Source organism: Phalacrocorax aristotelis, chromosome 2 (genome assembly GCF_949628215.1).
Source record: "Phalacrocorax aristotelis chromosome 2, bGulAri2.1, whole genome shotgun sequence".
In the NCBI taxonomy this organism is placed as follows: domain Eukaryota; kingdom Metazoa; phylum Chordata; class Aves; order Suliformes; family Phalacrocoracidae; genus Phalacrocorax; species Phalacrocorax aristotelis.
The window spans coordinates 67,936,316-67,962,000 of record NC_134277.1 but is presented as its reverse complement, the minus strand read 5'-3'; the positions used below and the strand labels follow the sequence as shown (position 1 = coordinate 67,962,000).

The following is a 25,685-nucleotide window of genomic DNA, read 5'->3' as shown; positions in this document are numbered from 1 at the left end:
ACAGAAACGCAATGGCTTTTTTTCTCTGTTTAGAAGATTATTTTGCACATATAGCCAAAGACACCTGGCAAACAACATGTTTAAGTTCACTTTGCCAGAGACATTTCTACTTTGATATTGAAAAATAGACATGCTGTTATGATAGCATTTCGTAACATCCAAATTGTGGTATTTAAAATGGGTGTGTTAAGAATGAGAGATGGAATATTCTTTAATCAGATCATGTCAAAGATATCTGATACTTACTGAAATTCTTCAAAATATTTTGATCTTCCAGACTATTTTTATGAACCATAAGGACAAATATTCTCTGCAGAGATGACAAACCTACACAGGGAGGGGACAAACACCCCCAAAAAGAAGGGCAATATCACAGAAACCACGTCAAGTTCCCCACTGCTAGAATTTTGACTCAGGCTTCCACAAAGAAAAAGGATACGTGTAACATCATCTGTGCAGCTCCCCTATTGCCCAGTGGTATCACTTTGCACAGAACTCAGCGCAGCCAGAGCCAGCACAAACAGGCATTTGTGAAGAAATCAGAATTGACTGTCACTTGCAAGATGTTGTATTTTCTATCTACAGCCAGGCACTGTGAATTGCAAGCAGCATAGATCAGAGAGGAGACAAATTCATTTACATTGGGGAAATACTGATATGACTACTGAAGTGTCAAATCTCCAATATCATACTGAAACAACTCATTCCTCTGACTTTGCATTTTAGGAGTCCTGAGGAAGATTTTGAGGGGGCAGAAGCAAAGGTTTGAAAATATAATTTTTCTCATGGGGAAAAGAGAGAGGCAGACATATATGCATGACTGATTTAAGATTACTGTCCACTTCAGAAGCAGCACTAAGTTCTCACAGCCCTGGCTCTTTTGTTGCTGTTGCATGTGGAATATGGAGTTGGTAAAGTAGGATATGCCAAACTGACAGTATTTTGGCCTGTTGTGTTGTTTTCCCGGGTAAATTCTGCTGTTTCCCTGCTTACAGGGTCAAATATCCTTCCATCATTTAGACTATAAACTTGAAACAGATGTTCTTTCTGGATTACCTCTACGAAGCCACTAGTAGAATAATCACTCGCAGGACACATAAATATAGCTACAGAACAGATTAAATCCTGAGTCATCAGAAATTTTAAAAGAAAAGCATTTAAGTCTAAAGTAAGCTTGAAAAGTCAAATCTACATCATAATGCTAAGTCACACACCCACACATTTACCTTTGATGGCTGATAAATTTAACATGTGGACCTGATCCAAATACAGCTTTAGCTTGCTGTCAACAGCTCTTATGTTGAACTGTAATGACTTTGTATGTTGAACAGATGTTTAAATAACGATCATTTATGTGCACTGGTGTTCTGCCACTACCTGTAACTCAGTAATTACTATTTTTTCAGTGAGTAATGCCAAAATATAGTGTGATGAAATTCCCTTGTACCAGAGATAGCCAGCACTAATTCCTATCTATAATAGAAGCAGCAATGAAATCAAACAAGCTGGAGCCTTTAGTCAACCAGGTGGTTTTTTTAAACCAGAATGCCTTTAGGTTGTTAGGAGACCTGCCTCGTTTCTTCAGTACGAGCTCAGCATGAGGTAGTACACTAATTACAGAACCTTTACCCCAGAAGAGTACTTTAAAAGCATAATTTGACATACCTCTGTGCAGATATAGTGTCACATGATATAACATGGCAGACACGTCTATAAGCAGAACTACAGCCAGCAGGACAGAGCATAGAAGATATTTTAATGAGAAAAGGAAAAAGGAGTGAAGTGTTGTTACCCAAATGGGAATTCTGACAGAAAAAAAAACCCACACAAACCACAAACACCAGGACTACCTGTCTTGCTTTCCAAAGGCTTCCTCAGGAAGCAGGAAGTCACTGGGATCTTGTACTTCTCACAGGAAAGATGGCATCTTGTACTGGCTACCCTCCTTGCTTATGTGTGGATTCATACTGATGCAGAGGGAATAGACTGACCTTATCATCACATTCCTCCATCACTCCAGCTCTTCTCACAGTATTCACTCAGAAGACCCAATTTAAGTATATGTAAAGTTAGGAGATAGATGCTGAAGTGAAAATGAACAGAAACAAGAAAAACAACTACTCAAGGAGAGTAAAGTACAACAAAGCAGAGACTTGAGTGCCTGCAAAGCCTCCTCTGAAAGTCCCTAGGAACCTCCCATGGCAGGGACACCATGGCGCTGTTTCCCCCCTTTCTTTGCCACCTGTATGGCTCAGGCAACTAACTGGACCTTGGATCCTTAGCTTTCATAATCATGAGTTAAATATACCAGTTACCGGTCTTTTTCACAGAAGTGAATTCTTGGATAATAGATATTGTTCCCAGCTGGTCTTTTCAGTCCTGATGAGGGCTCCCAAACCCCAAACAATTCTTTTCACACAGCCTCTCAAGAGCATTGCCTAGCCCCTGCTCTCCAACACCATCACCTCATCCACCACAGACAGCAGGTCAGCAACAAAAAAGAGGCAGGACCAAATCAGGTTTCATCACACATGTCCCAGCTCGAGCTCCCCAGCCTCAAAGCGCTAACTGGTCTGGAGATTTCAGTCTGGTTTCTACTTTTGTATTCTTCAGTAAATAACTTCAAAGTAGCAATGCTAAGAGTAGCATCAACACAGAACTGCATTTCTTCCCCCAGATTTAAAGGTTTGGTTCTTAAAAAATTAGAAGACAGAACAGCAAGTCCAGCACCTTTTCACTTTGTCTATGTAACTGACATTAAGTACATAGATGATTTATTCAAAATGCAAAGCAGGAAGACAATGCATACGTGTGTATACGCAGCTACCCTGCTGGCACATCTTTCTGTGGCCTCAATGTAAATTACATTCCTGTGCTGGTTTTGGCTGAGAAGGGGTTAATTCTCCTCACTGTGGGGGTCAGCTACCTTTCCAGCTTCCCGCGCTCTGCCGCGTGGCGTGGCAGGGGGGGCTGGGAGGGGCAGGGCCATGGTGGGGGCGGCTGACCCCGACTGGCCAATGGCAGGTTCATTCCATACCATGTGACACCATGACCAGTATATTGAGGGGGGGCAGTGGCGGCGCGGGGGGCGGCGCGGCGCCGGGTCGGCGGGCGGCGAGCGGCTGCGGCGCGTGCGGTTTGTTCCGGCGGTTCGTTCCCCCTCTCCCCTCCCCTCCCTTCCCCCCTCCCCCGGGGCTTTGCGCCTCTCATTGTTCTCCTTCACATTGCATTTCTACTGTTGTTTCTTTTAATTTTCATTATTAAACTGTTCTTATCCCAACCCACGAGCGTTACCCTTCTGATTCTCTCCCCCATCTACCGGTGGGGGAGTGAGCGAGCGACTGTGTGGGGCTGAGCTGCCGCTAAACCACGACAGTCTTTTTGGCGCCCAACGTGGGGCACGAGGGTTGGAGATAACAACAGCTGCTGGTCCCAGCACCATGTTGTCCTTTTTGCAGTGGGTGTTAAAAATCGGTGTTGGTTGTTTGAGTCTGCTGTGTTCTGCTGTGATTAGTAATGTTTTGCCTACGAGATTTGTTATACAAACACTCGTTTTCAGCTTTACCTGGTATTTGGGGTTTTTGCTGAAACCGTTACTGTACTTCGGATACCACCTTGTTGAGGCAATTAGCAATTATACCTCCTCCTCTGAGAGATTTTATATGGAGGAAATACAGAATAATACCTTTGCAACTTTGTTCTATGATGTCTGTGCCTTTGTTACAACAACGTTTTTGTATCTTGAACATCCTTGGGTGGTTAAGGTGCAGTCATTGTTAGTTTTTGGGCATGTTGTTTTGGTTTTGACTAAGCAACTTAAGAATATCACCCAGAAATCTGCCCCGAGGCTTGATAGTTACGAGTGGCAGGGCATGTGGGATAGCATGGGCAAATACCTAGGGCAGTGGGCACCCCCAGTGTTTTGGAGTTTCACCCCCGAGCAAGTGCAGAATCCTAAAAAACTAGTAGAATATTTGGAAAAAGTATGTTGTTACGCTGGGAACTCCAGAGAGACACAGATAACTGCAACGTGCTGGGGTCTGGCCCATGCATACCGAGCCCTGCTCAACAGTATTCAGTGCCCCCAGGGGGAAGAGAATGTCTCTGGATTGAAATGCAAAGTGACTGGCACTGTAGACAATCCAGCCCTGACAACAGGCACTGCAGCCACTCAAACCCCCACAACAAGTACCGGAGCTAGCTCAGAAAATAAACCCGTACCAGTATCAGTTGCCCCCATACATAAGACGAAATATTGGAAGCGGACATCAACTCGTTTAGAACGGGATGATGAAGAACCAGGGCCATCGCGGGGAGAGGAGGGAGAAGTAATAAATGAAATAGAGACCACCCGATCCCTGTCCTTAAGCGAGTTGCGAGATATGCGAAAAGATTATAGCCGTCGTTCAGGTGAGCACATTGCCACCTGGCTGCTCCGATGCTGGGATAATGGGGCCAGTAGCCTGGAACTAGAGGGAAAAGAAGCCAAACAATTGGGATCCCTTTCTGGGGAAGGGGGCGTTGACAAAGCAATTGGAAAAAAACCACAAGCCCTCAGCCTCTGGAGGCGACTCCTGTCTGGAGTGAAGGAAAGGTATCCCTTTAAAGAAGATGTTACATATCGCCCAGGAAAATGGACAACTATGGAGAAAGGCATCCAGTATCTCAGGGAATTAGCTGTGTTTGAGGTGATTTATGGTGACCTGGATGATCAACGGTCATCCAAAGATCCAGATGAAGCCGAGTGCACACGACCCATGTGGCGGAAGTTTGTACGGAGCGCACCATCTTCGCATGCAAACTCATTGGCAGTGATGTCCTGGAAAGATGACGAGACACCAACGGTGGCAGAGGTGATAGATAGGCTCCGGGATTATGACACAAATATCTCTTCCTCGCTTGTCTCTGCTGTGGAGAAACTATCCCAAGAGGTCCAGCAACTCAAAGAAGATCTGTCCTACTCCCCACCTCGACAGAGCAGTGTCTCAGCTGTTAGGAATAAGCGTCCTTTGGCTCAAAGAAGGGGATACACACCACGGGCCACCCTATGGTTCTACCTGCGTGACCACGGAGAGGACATGATGAGGTGGGATGGCAAGCCTACTTCGACCCTACAGGCACGAGTACATGAACTGCAAGGAAGAACAGTCACTCAGGGAGGCTCTTCCAGGAAAGCTGCTGCTCCAGTTTCCAGCGAGCAAGTCCCCAGACAGAGGAGTAGAAGCGCAGATTTTATTTCTAAGTGTAATAGAGGGACTCCTGATTCACATTTACAGGAAGTGAGTTGTGACTGCCATGATCAGGACTAGAGGGGCCCTGCCTCCAGCCGGGTGGAGGAAAGGGATAACCGGGCTTACTGGACTGTGTGGATCCGATGGCCTGGCACGTCCGACCCACAGGAGTATAAAGCTTTAGTGGACACCGGCGCACAGTGCACCTTAATGCCATCAAACTATATAGGGGCAGAACCCATCAGCATTGCTGGAGTGACAGGGGGATCCCAAGAGCTAACTGTATTGGAGGCCGAAGTGAGCCTAACTGGCAATGAGTGGCAGAAGCACCCCATTGTGACTGGCCCAGAGGCTCCGTGCATCCTTGGTATAGACTACCTCAGGAGAGGGTATTTCAAGGACCCAAAAGGTTACAAGTGGGCTTTTGGTGTAGCTGCCTTGGAGACGGAGGAAACTGAACAGCTGTCTACCTTGCCCGGTCTCTCAAAGGACCCTTCTGTGGTGGGGTTGCTGAAGGTCAAAGAACAACAGGTGCCAATCGCCACCACAACAGTGCACCGGCGGCAATATCGCACCAACAGAGACTCTCTGATCCCCATCCATAAACTCATTCACCAACTGAGGAGCCAAGGAGTCATCAGTAAGACCCACTCACCCTTTAACAGTCCCATATGGCCAGTCCGGAAGTCTAATGGAGAGTGGAGACTAACAGTAGACTATCGTGGCCTGAATGAAGTCACTCCACCGTTGAGTGCTGCTGTGCCAGACATGCTAGAACTTCAATACGAACTGGAGTCAAAGGCGGCCAAGTGGTATGCCACAATTGATATTGCTAATGCATTCTTCTCAATCCCTCTGGCAGCAGAGTGCAGGCCACAGTTTGCTTTCACATGGAGGGGCGTCCAGTACACCTGGAATCGACTGCCCCAGGGGTGGAAACACAGTCCTACCATTTGCCATGGACTGATTCAGACTGTACTGGAACAGGGAGAAGCTCCAGAACACCTTCAATACATTGATGACATCATTGTGTGGGGCAGCACAGCAGAAGAAGTTTTTGAGAAAGGTGAGAAAATAGTCCAAATCCTTCTGAAAGCTGGTTTTGCCATAAAACAAAGTAAGGTGAAGGGACCTGCACGAGAAATCCAGTTCTTAGGAATTAAATGGCAAGACGGTCGTCGTCAGATTCCAATGGATGTGATCAACAAAATAGCAGCCATGTCTCCACCAACTAGCAAAAAGGAAACACAAGCTTTCTTGGGCGTTGTGGGTTTTTGGAGAATGCATATTCCAAATTACAGTCTGATCGTGAGCCCTCTCTATCAAGTGACCCGGAAAAAGAATGATTTCAAATGGGGCCCTGAGCAACGACAAGCCTTTGAACAGATTAAACGAGAAATAGTCCATGCAGTAGCTCTTGGGCCAGTCCGGGCAGGACAAGATGTAAAAAATGTGCTCTACACTGCAGCCGGGGAGAATGGCCCTACCTGGAGTCTCTGGCAGAAAGCACCTGGGGAGACCCGGGGTCGACCCCTAGGGTTTTGGAGTCGGGGATACAGAGGGTCTGAAGCCCGCTATACTCCAACTGAAAAAGAGATATTGGCAGCATATGAAGGGGTTCGAGCTGCTTCAGAAGTGGTTGGTACTGAAGCACAGTTGCTCCTGGCACCCCGACTGCCAGTGCTGGGCTGGATGTTCAAAGGAAACATCCCCTCTACACACCATGCAACTGATGCTACGTGGAGTAAATGGGTTGCACTGATCACCCAGCGGGCTCGAGTAGGAAACCCCAGTCGCCCAGGAATCTTGGAAGTGATTATGGACTGGCCAGAAGGCAAAGATTTTGGATTATCACCAGAGGAGGAGGTGACACGTGCTGAAGAAGCCCCACTGTATAACAAACTGCCAGAAGATGAGAAGCAATATGCCCTGTTCACTGATGGGTCCTGTCGCCTTGTGGGAAAGCACCGGAGATGGAAGGCTGCTGTATGGAGTCCTACACGACAAGTAGCAGAAACTGCTGAAGGAGAAGGTGAATCGAGCCAGTTTGCAGAGGTAAAGGCCATCCAGCTGGCCTTAGACATCGCTGAACGGGAAAAGTGGCCAGTGCTCTATCTCTATACTGACTCCTGGATGGTGGCAAATGCCCTGTGGGGCTGGCTGCAGCAATGGAAGCAAAGCAACTGGCAGCGCAGAGGCAAACCCATCTGGGCTGCCACATTGTGGCAAGATATTGCTGCCCGGGTAGAGAAACTGGTTGTAAAGGTACGGCATGTGGATGCTCACGTCCCCAAGAGTCGGGCCACTGAAGAACATCGAAACAACCAGCAGGTAGATCGGGCTGCCAAGATTGAAGTGGCTGAGGTGGATCTGGACTGGCAGCATAAGGGTGAACTATTTCTAGCTCGGTGGGCCCATGACACCTCAGGCCATCAAGGGAGAGATGCAACATACAGGTGGGCTCGTGATCGAGGGGTGGACTTGACCATGGGTATTATTGCACAGGTTATCCACGAATGTGACACATGCGCTGCAATCAAGCAAGCGAAGCGGGTAAAGCCTCTGTGGTATGGGGGACGATGGCTGAAATATAAATATGGGGAGGCCTGGCAAATTGACTATATCACACTCCCACAGACCCGCCAAGGCAAGCGCCATGTGCTTACAATGGTAGAAACAACGACTGGCTGGCTGGAAACATATCCTGTCCCCCATGCCACTGCCCGGAACACTATCCTGGGTCTTGAGAAACAAGTCCTGTGGCGACATGGCACCCCAGAGAGGATTGAGTCAGACAATGGGACTCATTTCCGAAATAGCCTCATAGACACCTGGGCCAAAGAGCACGGCATTGAGTGGGTGTATCACATCCCCTATCACGCACCAGCCTCTGGGAAAATTGAAAGGTACAATGGACTGTTAAAAACCACACTGAGAGCAATGGGGGGTGGGACATTCAAGCACTGGGATACACATTTAGCAAAAGCCACGTGGTTAGTCAACACGAGGGGATCTGCCAACCGAGCTGGCCCTGCCCAGTCAGAAATCCTACATACTGTGGAAGGGGATAGAGTCCCTGTAGTGCACACAAAAAGTATGCTGGGCAAAACAGTCTGGGTTCTTCCTGCCTCTGGCAAAGGCAAACCCATTCGTGGGATTGTTTTTGCTCGAGGACCTGGGTGCACTTGGTGGGTGATGCGGGAGGATGGAGAAATCCGATGTGTGCCTCAAGGGGATTTGATTTTGGGTGAAAACAGTCAATGAACTGAATGGCACAATGTGAACTGCTATATAATATTGTGTGTCACCTCTGTGTTGTATCAATGATATCAGAGTACGAGCCTCCCAACCCATGGAAGATCAACTATGAAACAAGCCGTGCAGCAGTGATGGAACGATGACTGACTCGGTATGCAGCAACCCAACGCCACACACCATCTCTCCCACCCGGAAAGACTGATACAACAGATGGAGCCCAGAGTCATGGACTGCGTGAACTCAATGGACATTTTAATGGACATTTTACAGGGAAGATCCATGAACTAAGGGAATGATGTCTGTGTATTATGTTAAAGGATGGGAAGGGGAGGGGTGGTGGTTGGTACGGTTGTATTGCATCATATGGGACCTGGGCATGGTGTAAGTGGTATGGAATAAGGGGTGGAGAATGTGCTGGTTTTGGCTGAGAAGGGGTTAATTCTCCTCACTGTGGGGGTCAGCTACCTTTCCAGCTTCCCGCGCTCTGCCGCGTGGCGTGGCAGGGGGGGCTGGGAGGGGCAGGGCCATGGTGGGGGCGGCTGACCCCGACTGGCCAATGGCAGGTTCATTCCATACCATGTGACACCATGACCAGTATATTGAGGGGGGGCAGTGGCAGCGCGGAGGCGGCGCGGCGTCGGGTCGGCGGGCGGCGAGCGGCTGCGGCGCGTGCGGTTTGTTCCGGCGGTTCGTTCCCCCTCTCCCCTCCCCTCCCTTCCCCCCTCCCCCGGGGCTTTGCGCCTCTCATTGTTCTCCTTCACATTGCATTTCTACTGTTGTTTCTTTTAATTTTCATTATTAAACTGTTCTTATCCCAACCCACGAGCGTTACCCTTCTGATTCTCTCCCCCATCTACCGGTGGGGGAGTGAGCGAGCGACTGTGTGGGGCTGAGCTGCCGCTAAACCACGACAATTCCCCAAACACCAATGGGAGCTGCATGAATGTAGGAATGGCAGGATGGATCCTTATAGCAATGTTTCCAATGTCCCAATTGAGAAACATGCTTAACTTTCAGGCCTGATGATAGCCTTGCGCCTGCACATATTCACCAATTTAAAAATAAAACAGTAGGCCTAAAGAGCAATCCTTCACTAGAATGGGAGCTGGCACATCTAAAATAACTTGCCCAATTGTTGCTGTTACAATATCTGTGCAATTCTATTTTCAGTTCCTTTTCTATAGAAAAATGTGTCAGTGGTCTTTAAAAATACACACCAATACAAACAGAGCCGTTTTGTTCACATTATGCCAGTGATATCCCAGTAAGTGTATGCAACAGAAAGAAACAAACACCAGTAAGGGGAAGAAAGTGCCAACTTCACAAGTTATTCTAAACCAAACAAAAGTTGGGCTTTCTTCCACACCAGAGAAACTACCAGCACTGTGTTACATTTAGGCATATTATCCTTGGAATTAAGTGGCTTGATCAAAGACTAAACCTTTCAGACTTCACCACGGTATTATATAAGAATATATTAGGCCCTTACACACTGAAAATCTGGAACATCCTGTATTTAAATGCTCAGTCATGCTCACAGTAACTTAAAACTGTAAAAAGTTTAAAAAACTGTAAAACAGTAAAAATGAGTGTATTAGGACATGCTTTAAAAATTTATGCAAGGACTTTGCTAGAAGAAGGGTTAGAATTTATCTGTCCTAACACTGATCACAGAATCACAGAATGGTAGGGGTTGGAAGGGGCCTCTGGAGATCACCTCATCAATGAGATGATGTCGATACATGAGCTAGTCCTTCTAAATTTCTTTTATTGTCAATAGGGAAAAAAAGGCATTTCTAGGTTGCAATTCATCTATTTCTAAAACACAAGTCTAAAACAGGTACTTCTACTATAAAATGTAGATGAGTGAGTTTAGATGTAGAAATGTACACTGCAGACTTAAAAAGATGAACAGTAGCCATAGTACATGCATTAACTTCAATAGAAGAAAAAAGAAACCTCTGGACTGTGAAACTGGACTTCCATTTAGTTGTAAGAGATGAAATTTTCAAAAATGACCCACAGCTCCTGGTGCTCCACTTTTTGGTTTACCACTTAAAGACACCATAAAATGGTATCATGTTCCAGAAGCCGGCATTCTGCAATACACTAAGCCCACTTCAAGTGCCTGAAATAGAGAGAGGAGGGAGAAGTAGTGCCAATCTTCCGAAAAAAAAAAAAATTACTAGTCTATCTACTGCCAGATATGGGTGGAAGAGTTTTAGGGTAACAATGCTCCTACACGATGGGTGTAGTCAAATGCACCCGGTTTCCTGCTTCTGCAAGCAGGTGCTGCAAACCTCAGCTCTTCCTGTCATCTTCCTTGTCTAAGTAGTCTTGCGTCGCCAAAACACTCAGTAACAGCACTTGCAGAAAAACGGAAGGAAAACCCTTGCAAACAACAAAGAAAATGCTTTCAGTTGAGCTTAAAAACATCACTTCAGGGTACATCAACAAGGAGAGGTGAAGATCTGCGTTCTTCTACCTGTGCTCCAACCTAGCAAAATATAGGGCACAGATCTCAGGGTGTCACCATTCACTTTCCAACACTGCAGAGCCACAGAACTTGCTAGAAGAGGTACAGAAGATATTGCCAGCTACGTTTCAACGTGGAACGCCCTCACAGGCAGGAAAAGATGCAAAGGTTTTGGGAAGCCATCAGCAAGGGCCAGAGAAAATCTGCAGTGAATCTGCTCAGAATTTTTTTTTTTTTTGTAGAGTTACTTTTCAGTCAGCTCAACCTGTGCAGGTGCACAATTGAGTTTTTTCACAAAAGAAGAGAAAGAAGTATGGCACAAGGAGAGGCAATATACGCAGAAGCACTTTTTTTAGTAGTAAGCTTTAGTCAGAGCCATTTATTTGACTGGGAAAATTTCACATTTTCACTTCATATTTTGGCAATTATCTTTGCAAACATAAGTTAGTAACTCACTGTCTTTGTTTCTGCAAATAAGGAAGCCTTTATATTCTGCAGTTGCTTGCAGAGTCCCCCTTTTCCACTGTGGCCCTTGATTCTGCTGGAAAGCAGATTTTCCGCGTAACTTTTTTCTTCATTTTTTAGCCTATTTCTAAAGAACTGTGTATGGGGTTGTTTTTTCCAGTTCAAGCACAAATATCTTTGTTTCATTCCTTTGCTATAACAGTAACCATGTAGAATTAGCAAGCATCTGTAACCGCCAACTTCAGATACTGGCTTTCACAATCATGAGATTTCACAGTCATAAAATACTGCTCTTCTCTATTCTACCATTTAAAAGTAAAATTATCACTCTATGCTGCTTAACTTAAGATATGTTTATCTAACCTTCATTCATGTGGGCTCCGGAATTATTTTAAATCCCTTCAAAACTATGACAGGAAGAGAAGCCACCAATAAAACATGTACGGTGACAATATCATGTTGTGGCTGGTTTTTCCTTCCTTATTTCTGCTCAGAATTTGCAACATGCTTTCTTCATGCCCATTTATTTTGGATCTTGAACCATGCAAGCAGACAAGAACACAGTCCCAGCTGTTCAGTTATGCCTGTGTTACAAGTACTTTACATCTACAGCAAATATCTCTGGAAGCTGAACTTTGGAGCATGACTCATTTCAGGCGCTCAACTTCATACGCCATTGAAAACAAGTAACCTGGAGATGACAAGCACTCATGACTCAGCGCAAGTCAAACACCTCAACCGTCACTAAACTGACATATCTGGAAATCATTAGTTCCTTTCCAAAAAGTCATGCTCTGAATGAATTCCAGGGGTTACCCCCTCAAAAAAAAAAATAATAATTTCCTGCTTTTCAAACCTAGCAACCAAATCAAAACAAAAACTAACAGGAAAACACACAGCGTGAACAAGTGTCCATTGGTGAATAAGCATAAAGAAATGTAAATTAAACAAAAAAAAGAAGATACTTGGATTTTGCTATAGATTAATTGCATTTGCACTATACTGTATTTGAGGAAAAAAGATTTAATTTCCTTGCCTCATTAAAAGCATGTTGCCTTCTTTATATATCCCCCACTAGCGTTCCATACTTCTGTTTGCATACAGAATGGCAGAACTTTGGGTTAGAATACGGATATTTTCCAATGATAGCTGCCATATCAGGAGGGAAAAAAACCCTCCTACTTTTGTATTACTTAACCACAGTATTACACTTTTTCCCCAGGCGTATTCTTGTCACGATTATGAGCCAGCAATAGCAGAAACATAACTTGCTTTCCTTTACAAAGGACAGCAATCATTAGGCAACAGGAGTAAGCCTCATTTTTTCCTCTTTAACAGTTTGGAGAAAAAAAGAAAAGAATGGTCTTACATTTTAGAATTGTTACAGTGATGCTCCTACTATGCAGTGACAGGCAAATTATTGTCCAAGAAACAGAGTAAACAACAAAATTCCAGAAACTTCAAGTGAGCTCTTCTCGAAATACCCTATGAACTTGAACATAGCCAGGGAAAAGAAATTCAACAACGCTTTAAGTTGCATAAATAATTATAACTTCACTTTCAAACAAGCCCTTTACATATAAAGCCTAAAAAAAAAACATGCTTTAGAAGAACTAGGATATTGCATGATCTGCACAGCTGGCTTGCAAAATTTATTTCCATCTCTTGATTGCAAGGTTTTATACCTCTAACATCTGGCTATCTCAGAAGCACTTTGAGAAAGCACGTCACGTTTGATTTTTAGCAAATGTCAGATATCTCAAAATGCACACGGAGTTTTTCCCACTGTTACTGTAGCACTGAAGTGCAGAGTGTGGTAGCATTTCAGCTTCCCTGATGCTGGGAGGCACCTGAGCAATGAGCAGCACGTACTTTATACAGGACGAGGGAGAGGAGACTTGGAAGGGGATGACCAGGGACCTGGGTCCCCACTGACAGCTCAAAGCCTCTCCAGGGCACAAACCAATCGTTCCACCAGCCAGCAAATAAATGAGGCCACTGTCTCATAGGTAGTAATAGCCCAAGCAATTGCAAACACCCGATCAGAGACACAGGAAACAGCAGCACACCTGCCATTTAGGGTCTTCTGAACTGGTCTGGTATATTGCCCTTATTAGTGACTATGCTCAAAAACTGAAGCGTCAGAGAAAAAGGAAAAAGAAGAGGCAGATACAGAATTGATTTTCTCCCAATAATCACTTAAACCCTGACTTAATTCTATCCAGGCCAAAAAAACAGGAAGCCTGACTGAGATACGCAACTGAGGTAATGGCGCACATAAAATGTATGATAAACAGTTAGATAACAGACCTCTGGATCGGGGTGTCAGAACCCTGTGAGAACCCTATCAAAGTATGAGGGCAGACTACACTAGACGCCTGCTGGTGTAGTTTCTTCAAAGAGAAAATGCAGATCACAAAACCCCCAAATACCACGTTAAAGATATGCAGCATGAACCGAACAGAGAGGAAATGCTCAGCATATGGACCAAAAAAAAATGCCAACAGTTAAAAATCAGAACAGACAAGCAAGAGGATAACCAAGATGGAAATACACTGCAAAGCATATAAGGGGACAGTTACTTTCTAGATAAACTAATGGAAGCACATCTGTAACTTGGGCTCCTTGGAAGTGGGATGTTGGAAAAGTAACCTCTCTTGGGCGTTGGCTGATCTTCTCCACAGAGATCTGCTGCTTCCTGCTGTATCAACATGTGAAGAAACTCAAGTAATAAATCCAGTGTCAAGCCCTGGGAGGGGATGACAACTCTAGCAGACCCACTCACCCATAACGGGAGCAGACACGCTCGGGTCTGCCAGCAGCAACTCGGATCCCAAAAGCATCAGCAGCACCAGAGGCAGAGCTGCTGGAAACAGGACCTGCAGAGGGAGAGGCCCTGAAAGGAGCCAGCAAAAGAATACATACTTCCAAAAGTTTTCCTTTTTAAGCTATTAAGTATCTTACTCTAGATACTCATGTTTTTCATATAAACATCCAAGTCCATGCTGGCTCTGGCCAAGTTCTTGGCCTTAGCAGCCTCCTCTTGAAATGGGTTTCACAGTCCAGCTCTGGACTGCATGAAAAAGACCTTTATTTTAATCACTGATGAACCTGCAGCCTTCCAATGTTATCCCATTTTTTCTTCACATGGAGAAACACTGGGAGACAGACGGGAAGAAGTCCTAGATCTGTTTCATTTATGCCTCTCACATATACTTTCACCACGATCCCTGTTAAGAGTCACATTTCTAAAGCAAAACAACCCAGTTCCTTCACTTTGCTTTTGCATGTTTAAGACGACTACCCCGTAATTTCTTCTCTTTTACCTTTTTCATATTTTCATTCCAGTTTCACGGCAAAGAACATCTACAATCATCTTTCAATTGACAAGACCAACTACAATGGAACATAAACATAATTATGCCACCCATTTCCCTCTGGCCTGGGCCATTCTTTGTTCTAATCATCATTTTATTTACTGGTTAGCATCAGCAGAACATCTCTAAAACTTTCTTTCTCCAAAGTGCTGAGCCCATTTTTCTCTCTGCAGTGTTACGTTTGTAATTGGGAACTAGTACCCTGGCAGAGAAGTAGCAATAAAGGCAACACAAAATTAAAGTTACATTCTGTGAATAAAAAAACAAACAAATGTTTCCTCTCTCAAGAGTCTATCATATTTCACAATGTACCACAGCAATATGCCTACACTTTCAACACACTTGTATAAAATAGGCAAAACCCACCCATGCAATGAGTGCAGTGTTATTGTTGCTGTGGCAACTACAAACCACAATTTTTTTGCCTCAAGAGAATTAGCATGAACACAAACATACACACAAAGGCATAAACAGCTGTGGGTGCTAACAGTGCCTACAACTCACTGTGGATATGTAATGCTGCCATCAAAAATTGGACTTAATTCAAGAAGTCAGTCCTTGAACTTCCCAGTCACTGTCTCCAAACCATTTGTCTGCACTTGGTTTTCACCTCCAATACAGCATAGTTGGCAAAACATCCTGAGAAACCATGCCGCATAAGAAGTGTAAATGTAAGACAACTTAAACTCCACTTGTGAGAGAACAAAGTAATTCTAAAACTCTCTCTCAAACAGACAAATCGTTGAGCTATCAGCTGGAATTTGCTGGTATAAATACCTACTGCAAACCATAGGAGTCAGTGATTTCAACCTGCCCTCTGTGTGTGCGCACATGAGATAAACAAAGTCAATACTGTACTACTCTTTAACACTCCCTTGCACTGATAACAGGGAAAAAAGCCTACTTTCACCAGCTTGTAATGTCACTTAACTAGGTGTAAGAGTTAATTATTAAATCTTTTCTACGCAGCTGTCCTTCAAAAAAGAGAAGTTTAAAATAAAACTGATACATGAGCATGAAAACAAGCATGGAAGTTATTCCGGGAGTCCTCAGAAGCCTCAGGTTCTGCCTTGTCATTTTGCCTTCCCCATTCCTGCCTTATCTGCATACCAGTGCCAAACTGCACTTGAACAAGAAACCACAAATGAAGAAATTGCTCAAGTCCAATTAGAGCTTTTGTCACAAGACCAGGGCCTGTAGAAGAAGCAAACGCTCACCCTGTGCATGACAGCCAGCAGCTGAAGTTTCTTTCTTGGCCTGAAATTGTTACTTAGTTTTTTAGTATTCTGCATGCAGTCCAAAAGACTGATCTAAAGAAGTATTTTCTTGCCTCTTTTTTCCCCTCCCAGATGTCCCCAGCCTGACGCACTCACTGAACATGAAGCCTGCAGAATATAATCTGACACGGATCAATAATTTTTAAAGTTGCTATTCCATAGGATTGCCAGATTTTTGTCTGGGACTTATGAGCCAGATACACACACTCAGGTCTATCTGTCCTTTGCACAAGTCATCTAGGTAGGTAGCTCACATGCTTTCAGACAGCATCCCACCCGCTACGCCGCACAGCATCGCATGAGGACACAGGCAAAATTCTCATTATCCAGCCACCCAGGAACACCAGGTAAATGTTCAAAGTCCTCAAATCTCACCTGGACAAAACATCCAGAAAAAGAGAAACCAAGAATGAAGAATTGTTCTAATATTTAGTATTTGTCATGTCTAAGACTAGATAGCTCAGCAACAGTCATGCTATAGACTGACTAACTTTCTTAATATTTTCAGAGTAATGACTACCATTGTTCAAAAAACAAACAAAAAAACCTCAAGCTGGGAAAGTTGTCTAGTTAATATTTTGAATTTTGGTTATAAAGTTGGTTTTTATTTGGGTATTTTACTAAAACTTAGAGGAATAATTGACAACAAACTCTGGGAATTTGTAAATGTTTCAGTTAACATTTAGCAAGAATAGAAATGTTTCAGTGGTTCTCTGATTCTATGATTCAGTGTATTTTATTTAAATATGTTTACGAGGGTTTTTTTTTTCCTCACATTTAGATTTTTTTTAAGCCTGGAATTTTCTTATCATGAGGGAAGCCCAAGACACAGTAGAAAAATTATTTCCCAACCAAATCCATTAAGGATGCAACACACTGTAAGTAGCCCCCCAGAAAAAAAAGTTCTTAAAAAAATATTTGTGTGAGACACTATTGCTTTTGGTTTTGTTCAGTGCTCACCTACCGTTTTGTAAAAGCTGTTTAAAATGCCTTAAGCCAGGGAAAAAAGTACTGGTGAAAACAGACATTTCCAATCAAGATCGTAAGAAGCGAGAATGATCAAATCCCTTCCTCTGGGGACGGATCACCCAAATGGTTTCCCCTTGGCCACTTTTCTCCACGTGCCGTTCACCCCATTGGCAGAGGCAGGACAGGCTGACCCAGCTGAGCCCCGTGCAGAAGGGACTGGTTTCCACATCGTCAGAAGCAACCAAACAAGCCTGACCAGTGCTATGCTCTGAAGAAACCACCAAATGAAGGTCAGAGGTTTCCACTGTGCCTATCTTAGCAAGTGCTGTGGTGCAGCAGAATTGGGTCTGAAGAGCAAAACAGCTGAGGATTCACATTCACATGACTCATTGTCTAGAGGGTCTCACTTCAGAGAAGCTGAACTCTGGTGCTGCAGGCTGCATGCCCTTTAGCAGCTGAAGCACCGCAGGCTCCTGGGGCGCATCCTTTGGCTTCACGTTCTCAGAAAGCAACCCTGTGTAGATACTCCGGGACCACCTCACGTATAATATGTGGTAAGTGAGGACAGTAAAGAAATTCTTTCCCAAAGCACATTCCTGATCCAAAACTAGATGTTAACATAAGAACTCCCATTATTAGTAGACAGTAGACATTTATGCATCAGGCTGTACTTTTAAGAGTAAGTCTGAGTTTCTGGCCTCACTAGACTACCTGAGCATCCAGGAGATGAGGTTTGGTACCCTCAAGGTTACCTGTAACTACTAGGTCACATACAGAGGGATTTTTCTTCCACTCCAGAGAGAAACACAGCCCATTGACATCAGACTTTTTACTTGGTTTTGGACAAGTACAAAAGGTTGGACTCACCTCTGCACTGAGGCCAAGCCCAGCACTGCAGCCTCCCCCTGCCCAGGGATCACCAGCACCACTCGCAGTTTGGCAAGCCTACCTCAAGTGCTGCCCATTCTTGTGAACTGTAACAGGAGCCAAGGAGCAGCCAGGGCGTTAAATACTGTGCCAGTCTGGCCAACGCGCAGTAAATCCTAACCATCAGGGAATCCCCTGAAAGCACAGAGCCAGCTCTGTGCTCAGTGCATAGACCCCTAGGCTGGAGCCCAAGAGTCTTCATCACTACTTTATATTGTCTCAAAATAGCTACAGAGCACCACTAAATCAGTGCTGGTGTGATTAATGTGCAGAGAAGGTTTTGGGAAACTTTACACAGCACTTCAACGTTTATTTTTCCAGATCTCATTTAACACAAATGAGAAGAAAAGTGCTTAAAAGGGGAAAATTGCAAGCAGCTGATTCCAGTTGCACTTTTGTCCCTTGCCAAATGAAAAACTTAATAGGACAGACTTTGTTTTCAAGGCATGAGGGATGTGGAAATATTTACACCCACAGTACCAAGACATCAGCCATGAGGTTCAAGACTGCAGTGCCAAACTGAGTGAGAACGCATTGAAAAAGGCAGCACGCGTTTCCAAGGCAGGGGATAATGTGTATTGTTGCAACTGTTAGGAGCAGCTGACCTGAACAGAAAGAAATGGTTTGGAGACAGCCTTAATCTTTGAAAGCAGTATACCTCTGCCTCATGACTGTCTCAGGAACGTACAGAATCTTGGGTCCTGCCCGAGCAGGTGCAACAAGGTAGAGAGTGGATTTGCTCTAAATGCACGGAAAAGCCGTGCAGCCCATGAGCACTGTGGACTGCCCTGCTTGCAGGAACCTGTTTAAATGGGGACCCAAAGCAGGGTCAGCAAGACTATGCCTCCGTTCTGTAAATCAGGTGTGATGCCCTTCATGGCATTATAGTAAAAAGCTAATTATTTCTTTTAAGGACAATGGCTTTACAAAATCTGGGTACTCAAAAGTCAGAAAATATAAAGAGTAAAAGTTGGGTTTTGCAACTTAAGTAATATCTCTATATAAATGTGTTTTAAGGTATTGATTTCAAATTTCATTTTTGCTTACTGTTTCTCAAATAACTAAAAGATATACAGCTTTATTTTTTGCAGCTGAGGATGTCAAGCAGGGAGGCATTAAATCTGACAAGTACTGCTGCAGTTCAAAATGAAAACAGACTTTTCAGTTGCAAAATGACTGGCATTAGGAAATCAAAATGTAGCATAGTTCATACCAAATATGGACAGTTGTTGCCTTAGAGTAGCTTTTTTTCAGGTAAAAATCCGATACTAAGCCCACTTAAGTGTTCAATGAACTTCCATCTTCAGTTATCTCGCTTCAATCTAACTGATTACCTTTTTTCCTCAGCATTACATCGTCTAATGCCCCCACAGACCACCATTAAAGGAACCTCAAAGTTCCCAGCTTAAGACTGTCAAGTTCCTAGAAAGCTCATTTTTTATTTGGCTTTTCACTGCCCAAAAAGTAAATTAGGAAAGTCATGCAAAGAGGCCTGGGACTAACACATCTGCTGACTAGCTAAACCAGAAAGCGTAGAAGTAAAACTGAAGTCAGACAGCAAAAGAGCTGAAAAATGTGAAATTTATCAAAACAACACATGATTTTGGGATCAGAATTCATGTTGACTTTTGTAAAAGGAAAAAATATACATATACTTGTTTCTTCTTTCTCCTTTTTAAACCAATTCATCAGCGTGCTTTGGGCAGAGAGCTATTCAAACTCAAGGAACAGTGGGAAGACATCTTTAATACTTCAACTATCCCAAGACACAGAGGCATGCCACACAGTCCCCCCCACAGGGTTAGTGTTTTGTTTAAACCACTGCTGAAACATAAATATGCATACCAGCTCTAATGAAAGGACTGAAATGAAAAATAAGGTGTACAACCAGCAGCCAAAGCATCCAAAATTAAGTTCAAATGCACATTTACTCCCCTTTAGGGAGACACAGCTGGCCTCATCAATGAAAACACTGAAGTTAAAAGCCCTCCGATACAAACATGAGAAAATGCTCACATGTTTTTTTGAGAGAGTCTCCTTGAACACAGAGTGTATTTCCCTGAAAGTCAACAAACTCAGTACTGACGTAGATCAGGGTAAGGCCTGTTAAAATGTAAGGTTTGTTGTACCACGGTCGAAGATTTGCATTTGTGCTGCTACTTCGAAGGCAATAGGTAACCTGGGATATTCAAGGGTACTGCAAAATAACCTTGAGAAGTGAAACTTTTTAGTCATCTATCTTAACCCATTGCATCTGAATTACTTCTAGAGATGCCTAGAGCTTTGGAAGGCATGGTAAAACTACATATGGATAGACAATGCCATCAAACTGACTGCTAATATACCTTTTAAGAGCGTATTTATTTCTTCACTGTATTTATACACACATGCACTATGTTTACAGAAATCACACTATTAAAAGTTTAATGTTTAACTTCCCATATCTCACTGATTTATGGTAGAGGATGACCTCCCAAAATTGGTGATTTAGGGCATATATGACAAAAAAGTCCATACTTTGCCAAAAGTTACTGTATAAACATACTGGAGGGATGACACCCCAGATTCAGTGATTTGGGGCATACATGATACGGGGTGGGGGGCAGGGAAAAACAAACCCAAAACTCTTTTCCAAATGCTGCTGGAGGTATGTCATTGACCTAGTGTGGGGTCCCGACCCTGGGACTGGACTAATGTCAGGGGTCTGCTGAAGAGGGGAATGCCACGATGGGGCCAAGGTGAGGGGTGGAACTAGGTGAAGACTTGGTGGTCGCCCCTTGCTTAGCCCACAGCCCCAACTGTGCACACTCCGATCACATGCCTCTGCCACTCCTACACTGCTTATCAGCTGCCAGAAAATTAGGCCTGAATTTATGTCAAGAGCCTCGACAGTCTCTAACATAACACGCTGGGGGAAGTATTTAAACCAAATCAAGAAGCTGTCACCCACTCACAGCTAAACACGAATCACAAGCACAACTGTAGTTGAGGGTTTAGTTGTGTGGCCCCTTTAAATTATAGAAGCATGGACATTTTCGCTGAACCGTGAGGCCTTCCTCACTCCTCGCCTCTCATTTATCTTCCCAAACATCCCCTGTTCAACTCCAAGAGTCATAGCAGGGTGTGCTGAGGCAATTAAGACTCCAGGTACAAATATATGTGGGTTCTAAGGGCTTCACACCAGCTATAAAATCAGAGAATGGGAGCAACTTGGTGGAGCTCCCTCTCAGCTGGTCTGAGACCCTCATTGCCTTTGACCTTGCCGGGGACTACCGGAATACCGAACAGGTTGTATCCCCCTTCCCCCAATTTCATGTATCTTGCTCTACCAATTTCTGTCTTATTATGTATTGGGCTTACTATATAGGTTAAAGTGGCCTGCTTAAGGCCAGTGGAAAACTCAATAAAATTGTGGTATATGTTAACCGCCTGGCGTCTCGTCAGTGAACCACGGTAACAGACAGAATCTGTCTCACTGCAGATAACAATCCGGGAACAGTACGTGACACCTAACCAGATATTTTTAGAACACAAGTCAACTAAACTTCAAAGTCTGCTTCCCTGGGATATGAAGATGAATTGAACACAGAGAGCCTTTTCATCCTCTTTCAAGCTCATTAATCTTGTTACTGAATATAGCACTTCTTAAAAAATAGTATTTCAATGCTAAATTCAAAGATAAATCATCCATTAGAGAGACATGCAAATATACGCTGAGACACCAGGATTATTTTAGCATCTAAAGCAGAAAACATCGCTGTGTTCTCATGCAGTACACTGCCTGCTAAATAAAATGTGAACAGCCTGCCAGGTACACAGCGCAGCTAGGGTTTGCACCCTCTGTAACTCTGCTCTGTTTTTAAACCTAAGTTGTAATTTTTTAAAAATGAAGGAAACATGACATTTTCATATTCACCCATGCTTCTCATAGTGAGTGATACAATAGCTGCTTTTTAGATGACAAAACATTTTCAGCCTACCATTACTACAGCTTTTCTGCCCCTGCTACAAAAGGGTAATGATTATGACTTTCGTTTTTCAGATATTCAGCTCAAGTTTTTTTGTGGTCTTTCTCGTAGACTGTAATCTCTCTCATAGCACAGCCATCATGGAAAACCATCTCTAGAAAAGACGGGACAAGTCCTCTGTGCACTTACTGAACGTAGAGGCAGACATGTGTTGCTTTCACATACCGCAGTGACTTGGAGGGTCTAAACTCCACCTGTGCACCTTTGTCTCTCACTCTCTGAGTGGGTCTCGGCATTTTTGAAGGCTCAGGGCCAGCCACGGGGAACGGCCAGCCACAGTGACCAGAGGGAGATTTAGGCTGTCACCATCCAACAGGCCAAGCACGATGATGCTGGCATACAGTGACAAACCAGGGATTACCTCCCCTGTTGCAGCCTAGCCACCGAATGGGAGGCACAGAGAGCCTGTTAGCATTGCAGTAAGGGACTTGTATAAAACCAGTCCCTGATACCCGTGGGATTCATAACCAGCAAAACAGTCTTTCATATGCAGAGCTCCGTTCTGCACAGAGGAGCAAGAGAACTTTTCCCCCTCAGCAAAAGCCCTCTCTCATTCTAATGAGGAAGGCAACCAACCCAGCTGGCAAAAGAGCTCTGTGGAAGTGTTGAAAGTGTTTTTATTTTGTTTCTGAGGTCATCAGCACTGCAGGTCAGAGTTGAAACTGTTGTCATTTGAGGGGACGGTGGTGGCATAATGCTTCGACGCAGCTATGTGGGTATCGTAGGACATACCCAGGGTGGCAGAAATCCCTGATGCTCAGAATGGTCCAGCCCATTGCAGTGGGGCAAGAGGGGTGCGGGAGACTTATTTAAATGATTGTTATCATATTCTTACAGTGACAGTTAAGCAGGACAGGGGGACAGAAGGTGATTCTATGATTTTCAGGTGAGGAGAGCTGCTTTTCAGCACAGACATTTCACCACAGATTCGCTGCAGTTCTGCAATGAACCCCAGCAAGGAGTGGTCCTCCGGGCCCATCACTGCTCTGAGCTGCTGGAGCCAGCGGGGTCATTCGCAGGGACAGCAGCTATGCCTGCAGGCATGCTTGCACAGCCCAGCCACATTGCTAACCCCAGAGCACAAGTCCCCCACTTACTGGTGTGGGCTCAAGATGCAAATCACCAGGCACGCAGGTGCCCACCCACGAGACCGGGGCCCTGGGACAAACACAGCACGTAACCAGATGCAACGAAACTTCCTCGGGCCCGGAAGAGCATGGGGAGAACTTTCTCCACAGACAACACGGTCTTTGTATCACCTTGGCTGAATGGAAGGACAAGTTTTTGAAAGCATAGAAAGAAAAACTGCAGTCTGTCAAGTCTTCATTGTTCAGTGACCCAGTCAGCCTAACACTGTGCGTACGCCACGGCATTGCAAACAAATGGAACAGTAAATGTTTGCTATTCCTGGTTCCTCTGGTGTTGCTGTATGCACCAATCATGGCATGGAATACCTCAAAAGAGAAGCTGTCGCTATTCATGTGCCTTCTCCTAAATGAATAGCTTATAGATAATTATAGGCATTTATTGTTTGACTGTTTTAGCATTGAGCAACAGATCTTTTTTTTTTGCATCAAAACCTGTTTTCTGTTAAAAAAGGAATATCTGGCATGGTTAGATGCAGGGGTTTAATCAATAAAATGATACATTTCTTACTCAATTTTAAAAACAAACAGTAGTAAAAAATGACACATCGCACCAGCCACTCTGCAAACAGAAGCAGGCAAGTACGTCTCAGACTTCTGTTGTATTTTACCAGCACGTCTCTGCTATCCCGCTTTCTTAGAGCACAGCTCAGCCTCCAGTAGTTTGGTGGAGACTTTTTCTGCTCAGCACCAACTTCTAGACCCTAACTTTCTCATTGCTGGAAGAACGCAGGAAGGCAGCAGGTGCATGCAAGCTTGAGAGACAATAAAGGGTGGGGGGTGGGGGGGGGAAGCTATGTTTTCTGCTCGTTAGGTGTCAGGTTAACTAGGAGCCTATAAACAACCGGACACCAGCTCTGCCAAATATATGTTACACCCTTCGGCATTTCGTACAAACGTGCTCGCCCGCAAGACCGCTTTCTCGTATGCGTGTCTGTGCGTTTCACACACCTCCATACACGCGCTGTGCAGCTCCATCAGCCACTTGCGCTAGGCTGAAAGAGACTTCTGTGCCCCCGTCCCACAGAGCTGTAGCCACAAAAGCAGTGCCTGCACGTACTGGTTTCTTACAAGACGCATTGCACCCGCGTTCCCGCCCGTTCCCGAACAGTTCACCAGAGGTGGGCGAGCACATGAACTATTGAAGCATTTCAAACTTCGCCGCAGTTAGCTCAGTGCCGCGACTTACAGCACCCAGCAGCAGCAGCAGCAGCAGCGACTTCTTGCAGGAGCACCGAAAGCGCCAGGCGTTGCCGGGAAAAATGAAGGGCTTTCACGGTAGCTAACTAACACCAGGCAGCCGGCCCGGCGAAGCTGCGGGGCTCAGCCCGACCCCATCCCGCCCCGCCGCGCGCCTCCTCCCCGCCGAAACCCCCCTTCCACCCCGAGGTTTTCCGCGGGGGGCGGTGTCCCCGCGTTGTCCCCAAGGCCCTCTGGCAGATGCAAGGCGCGACAACCACTCGTCTCTGCCAGGGAAGCCTCCCGGCTTCGGGGCAAGACCCCCCCCCAGGGCACGGCGCGGCGCGGCAGCCTCACCTGGTCCAGCGGGATGCCCAGCAGCCCGCTCAGCGGGTGCAGCAAGGTGGAGCCGGTGGTGCGGTGCGGGGCGCCGGGCGGCCCGGCCATGCCGCATCCCCCCTCCCCGCCGCCGCCGCCACACGCCCCCGGCCCGGCCCGCACCGCGCCCCGCCGCACCCCGCCCCGCCGCGCCGGCTGCCGGGCCGCAGGGGGCGCTCGGCGGGGCGGGGCCGCCGCCAACGGCCGGGGGCGGCGCGGGGCGGGGCGAGGCCGGCGGGGGCGGGGCCGGGTAGCCGGCGGGGGCGGGGCCGGGGTGGCTGGGCGGGGGCGGGGGGGTGACAGCGAGCGGGCCCGGCGGGGTCCGCGGCACCCGCCTTGCGGCCGTACCGGGCTTGCCCTGCCCCGGTGAGCGCGGTTCCACCGACGGTCACAGCTAAAACTGGTTTCAAGTTAAGACCGGTCTTAACTGCTAAGACTGGGGGATCTCGGCAATGCTTATAAATATCTAAAGGGTGTGTGTCAAGGGGATGGGGCCAGGCTCTTTTCGGTGGTGCCCAATGACAGGGCAAGGGCCAATGGGCACAAGTCGGAACACAGGAAGGTCCACCTAAACATGAGAAAAATCATCTTTCCTGTGCGGGTGACAGAGCAGTGGCACAGGCTGCCCAGAGAGGCTGTGGAGTCTCCTTCCCTGGAGACATTCAAAACCCGCCTGGATGCGTTCCTGTGCCCCTGCTCTGGGTGTGCCTGCTCAAGCAGGGGGGTTGGACAGGATGATCTCCAGGGTGTCCCTTCCAACCCCTACCAGTCTGTCATTCTGTCATTCTGTCATTCTGTCATTCCCTGACCCAGCTTCTTGCCGGAAGCATTAACTTCTCTGACACTTGCAGGGCAAAATTGCCAGTTCCAACAGTCCCAAGCAGAGGAGAGCAGGAGTTCTACAAGTTAAACAGTTCTAAGAAGATTATTTTTTTCATTTATTTATTTTACACAGATATGGGGGGTTTTTTTCAG

General features: G+C 45.6%; 1 protein-coding gene across 6 annotated transcripts in view; it reads right to left on the bottom strand.

Annotated features, from left to right (window-relative positions):
• MBOAT1 (membrane bound glycerophospholipid O-acyltransferase 1) overlaps nt 1-24,838 on the bottom strand; it is a 72,144-nt gene extending 47,306 nt beyond the window's left edge. For 4 of the 6 annotated variants that reach the window (XR_012659045.1, XR_012659044.1, XM_075083924.1 and 1 more), the window contains exon 1: nt 24,690-24,838. Coding sequence is in view for 4 of the 6 variants with exons in the window: in XM_075083924.1 (XP_074940025.1) it covers nt 24,690-24,779 (90 nt within the window). In the remaining 2 variants the exon portion in view is untranslated. The remainder of the gene's footprint in view (nt 1-24,689) is intronic. The other 2 variants (XM_075083923.1, XM_075083925.1) reach the window with 1 other exon arrangement.
• Nucleotides 24,839-25,685: the final 847 nt, after the last annotated feature.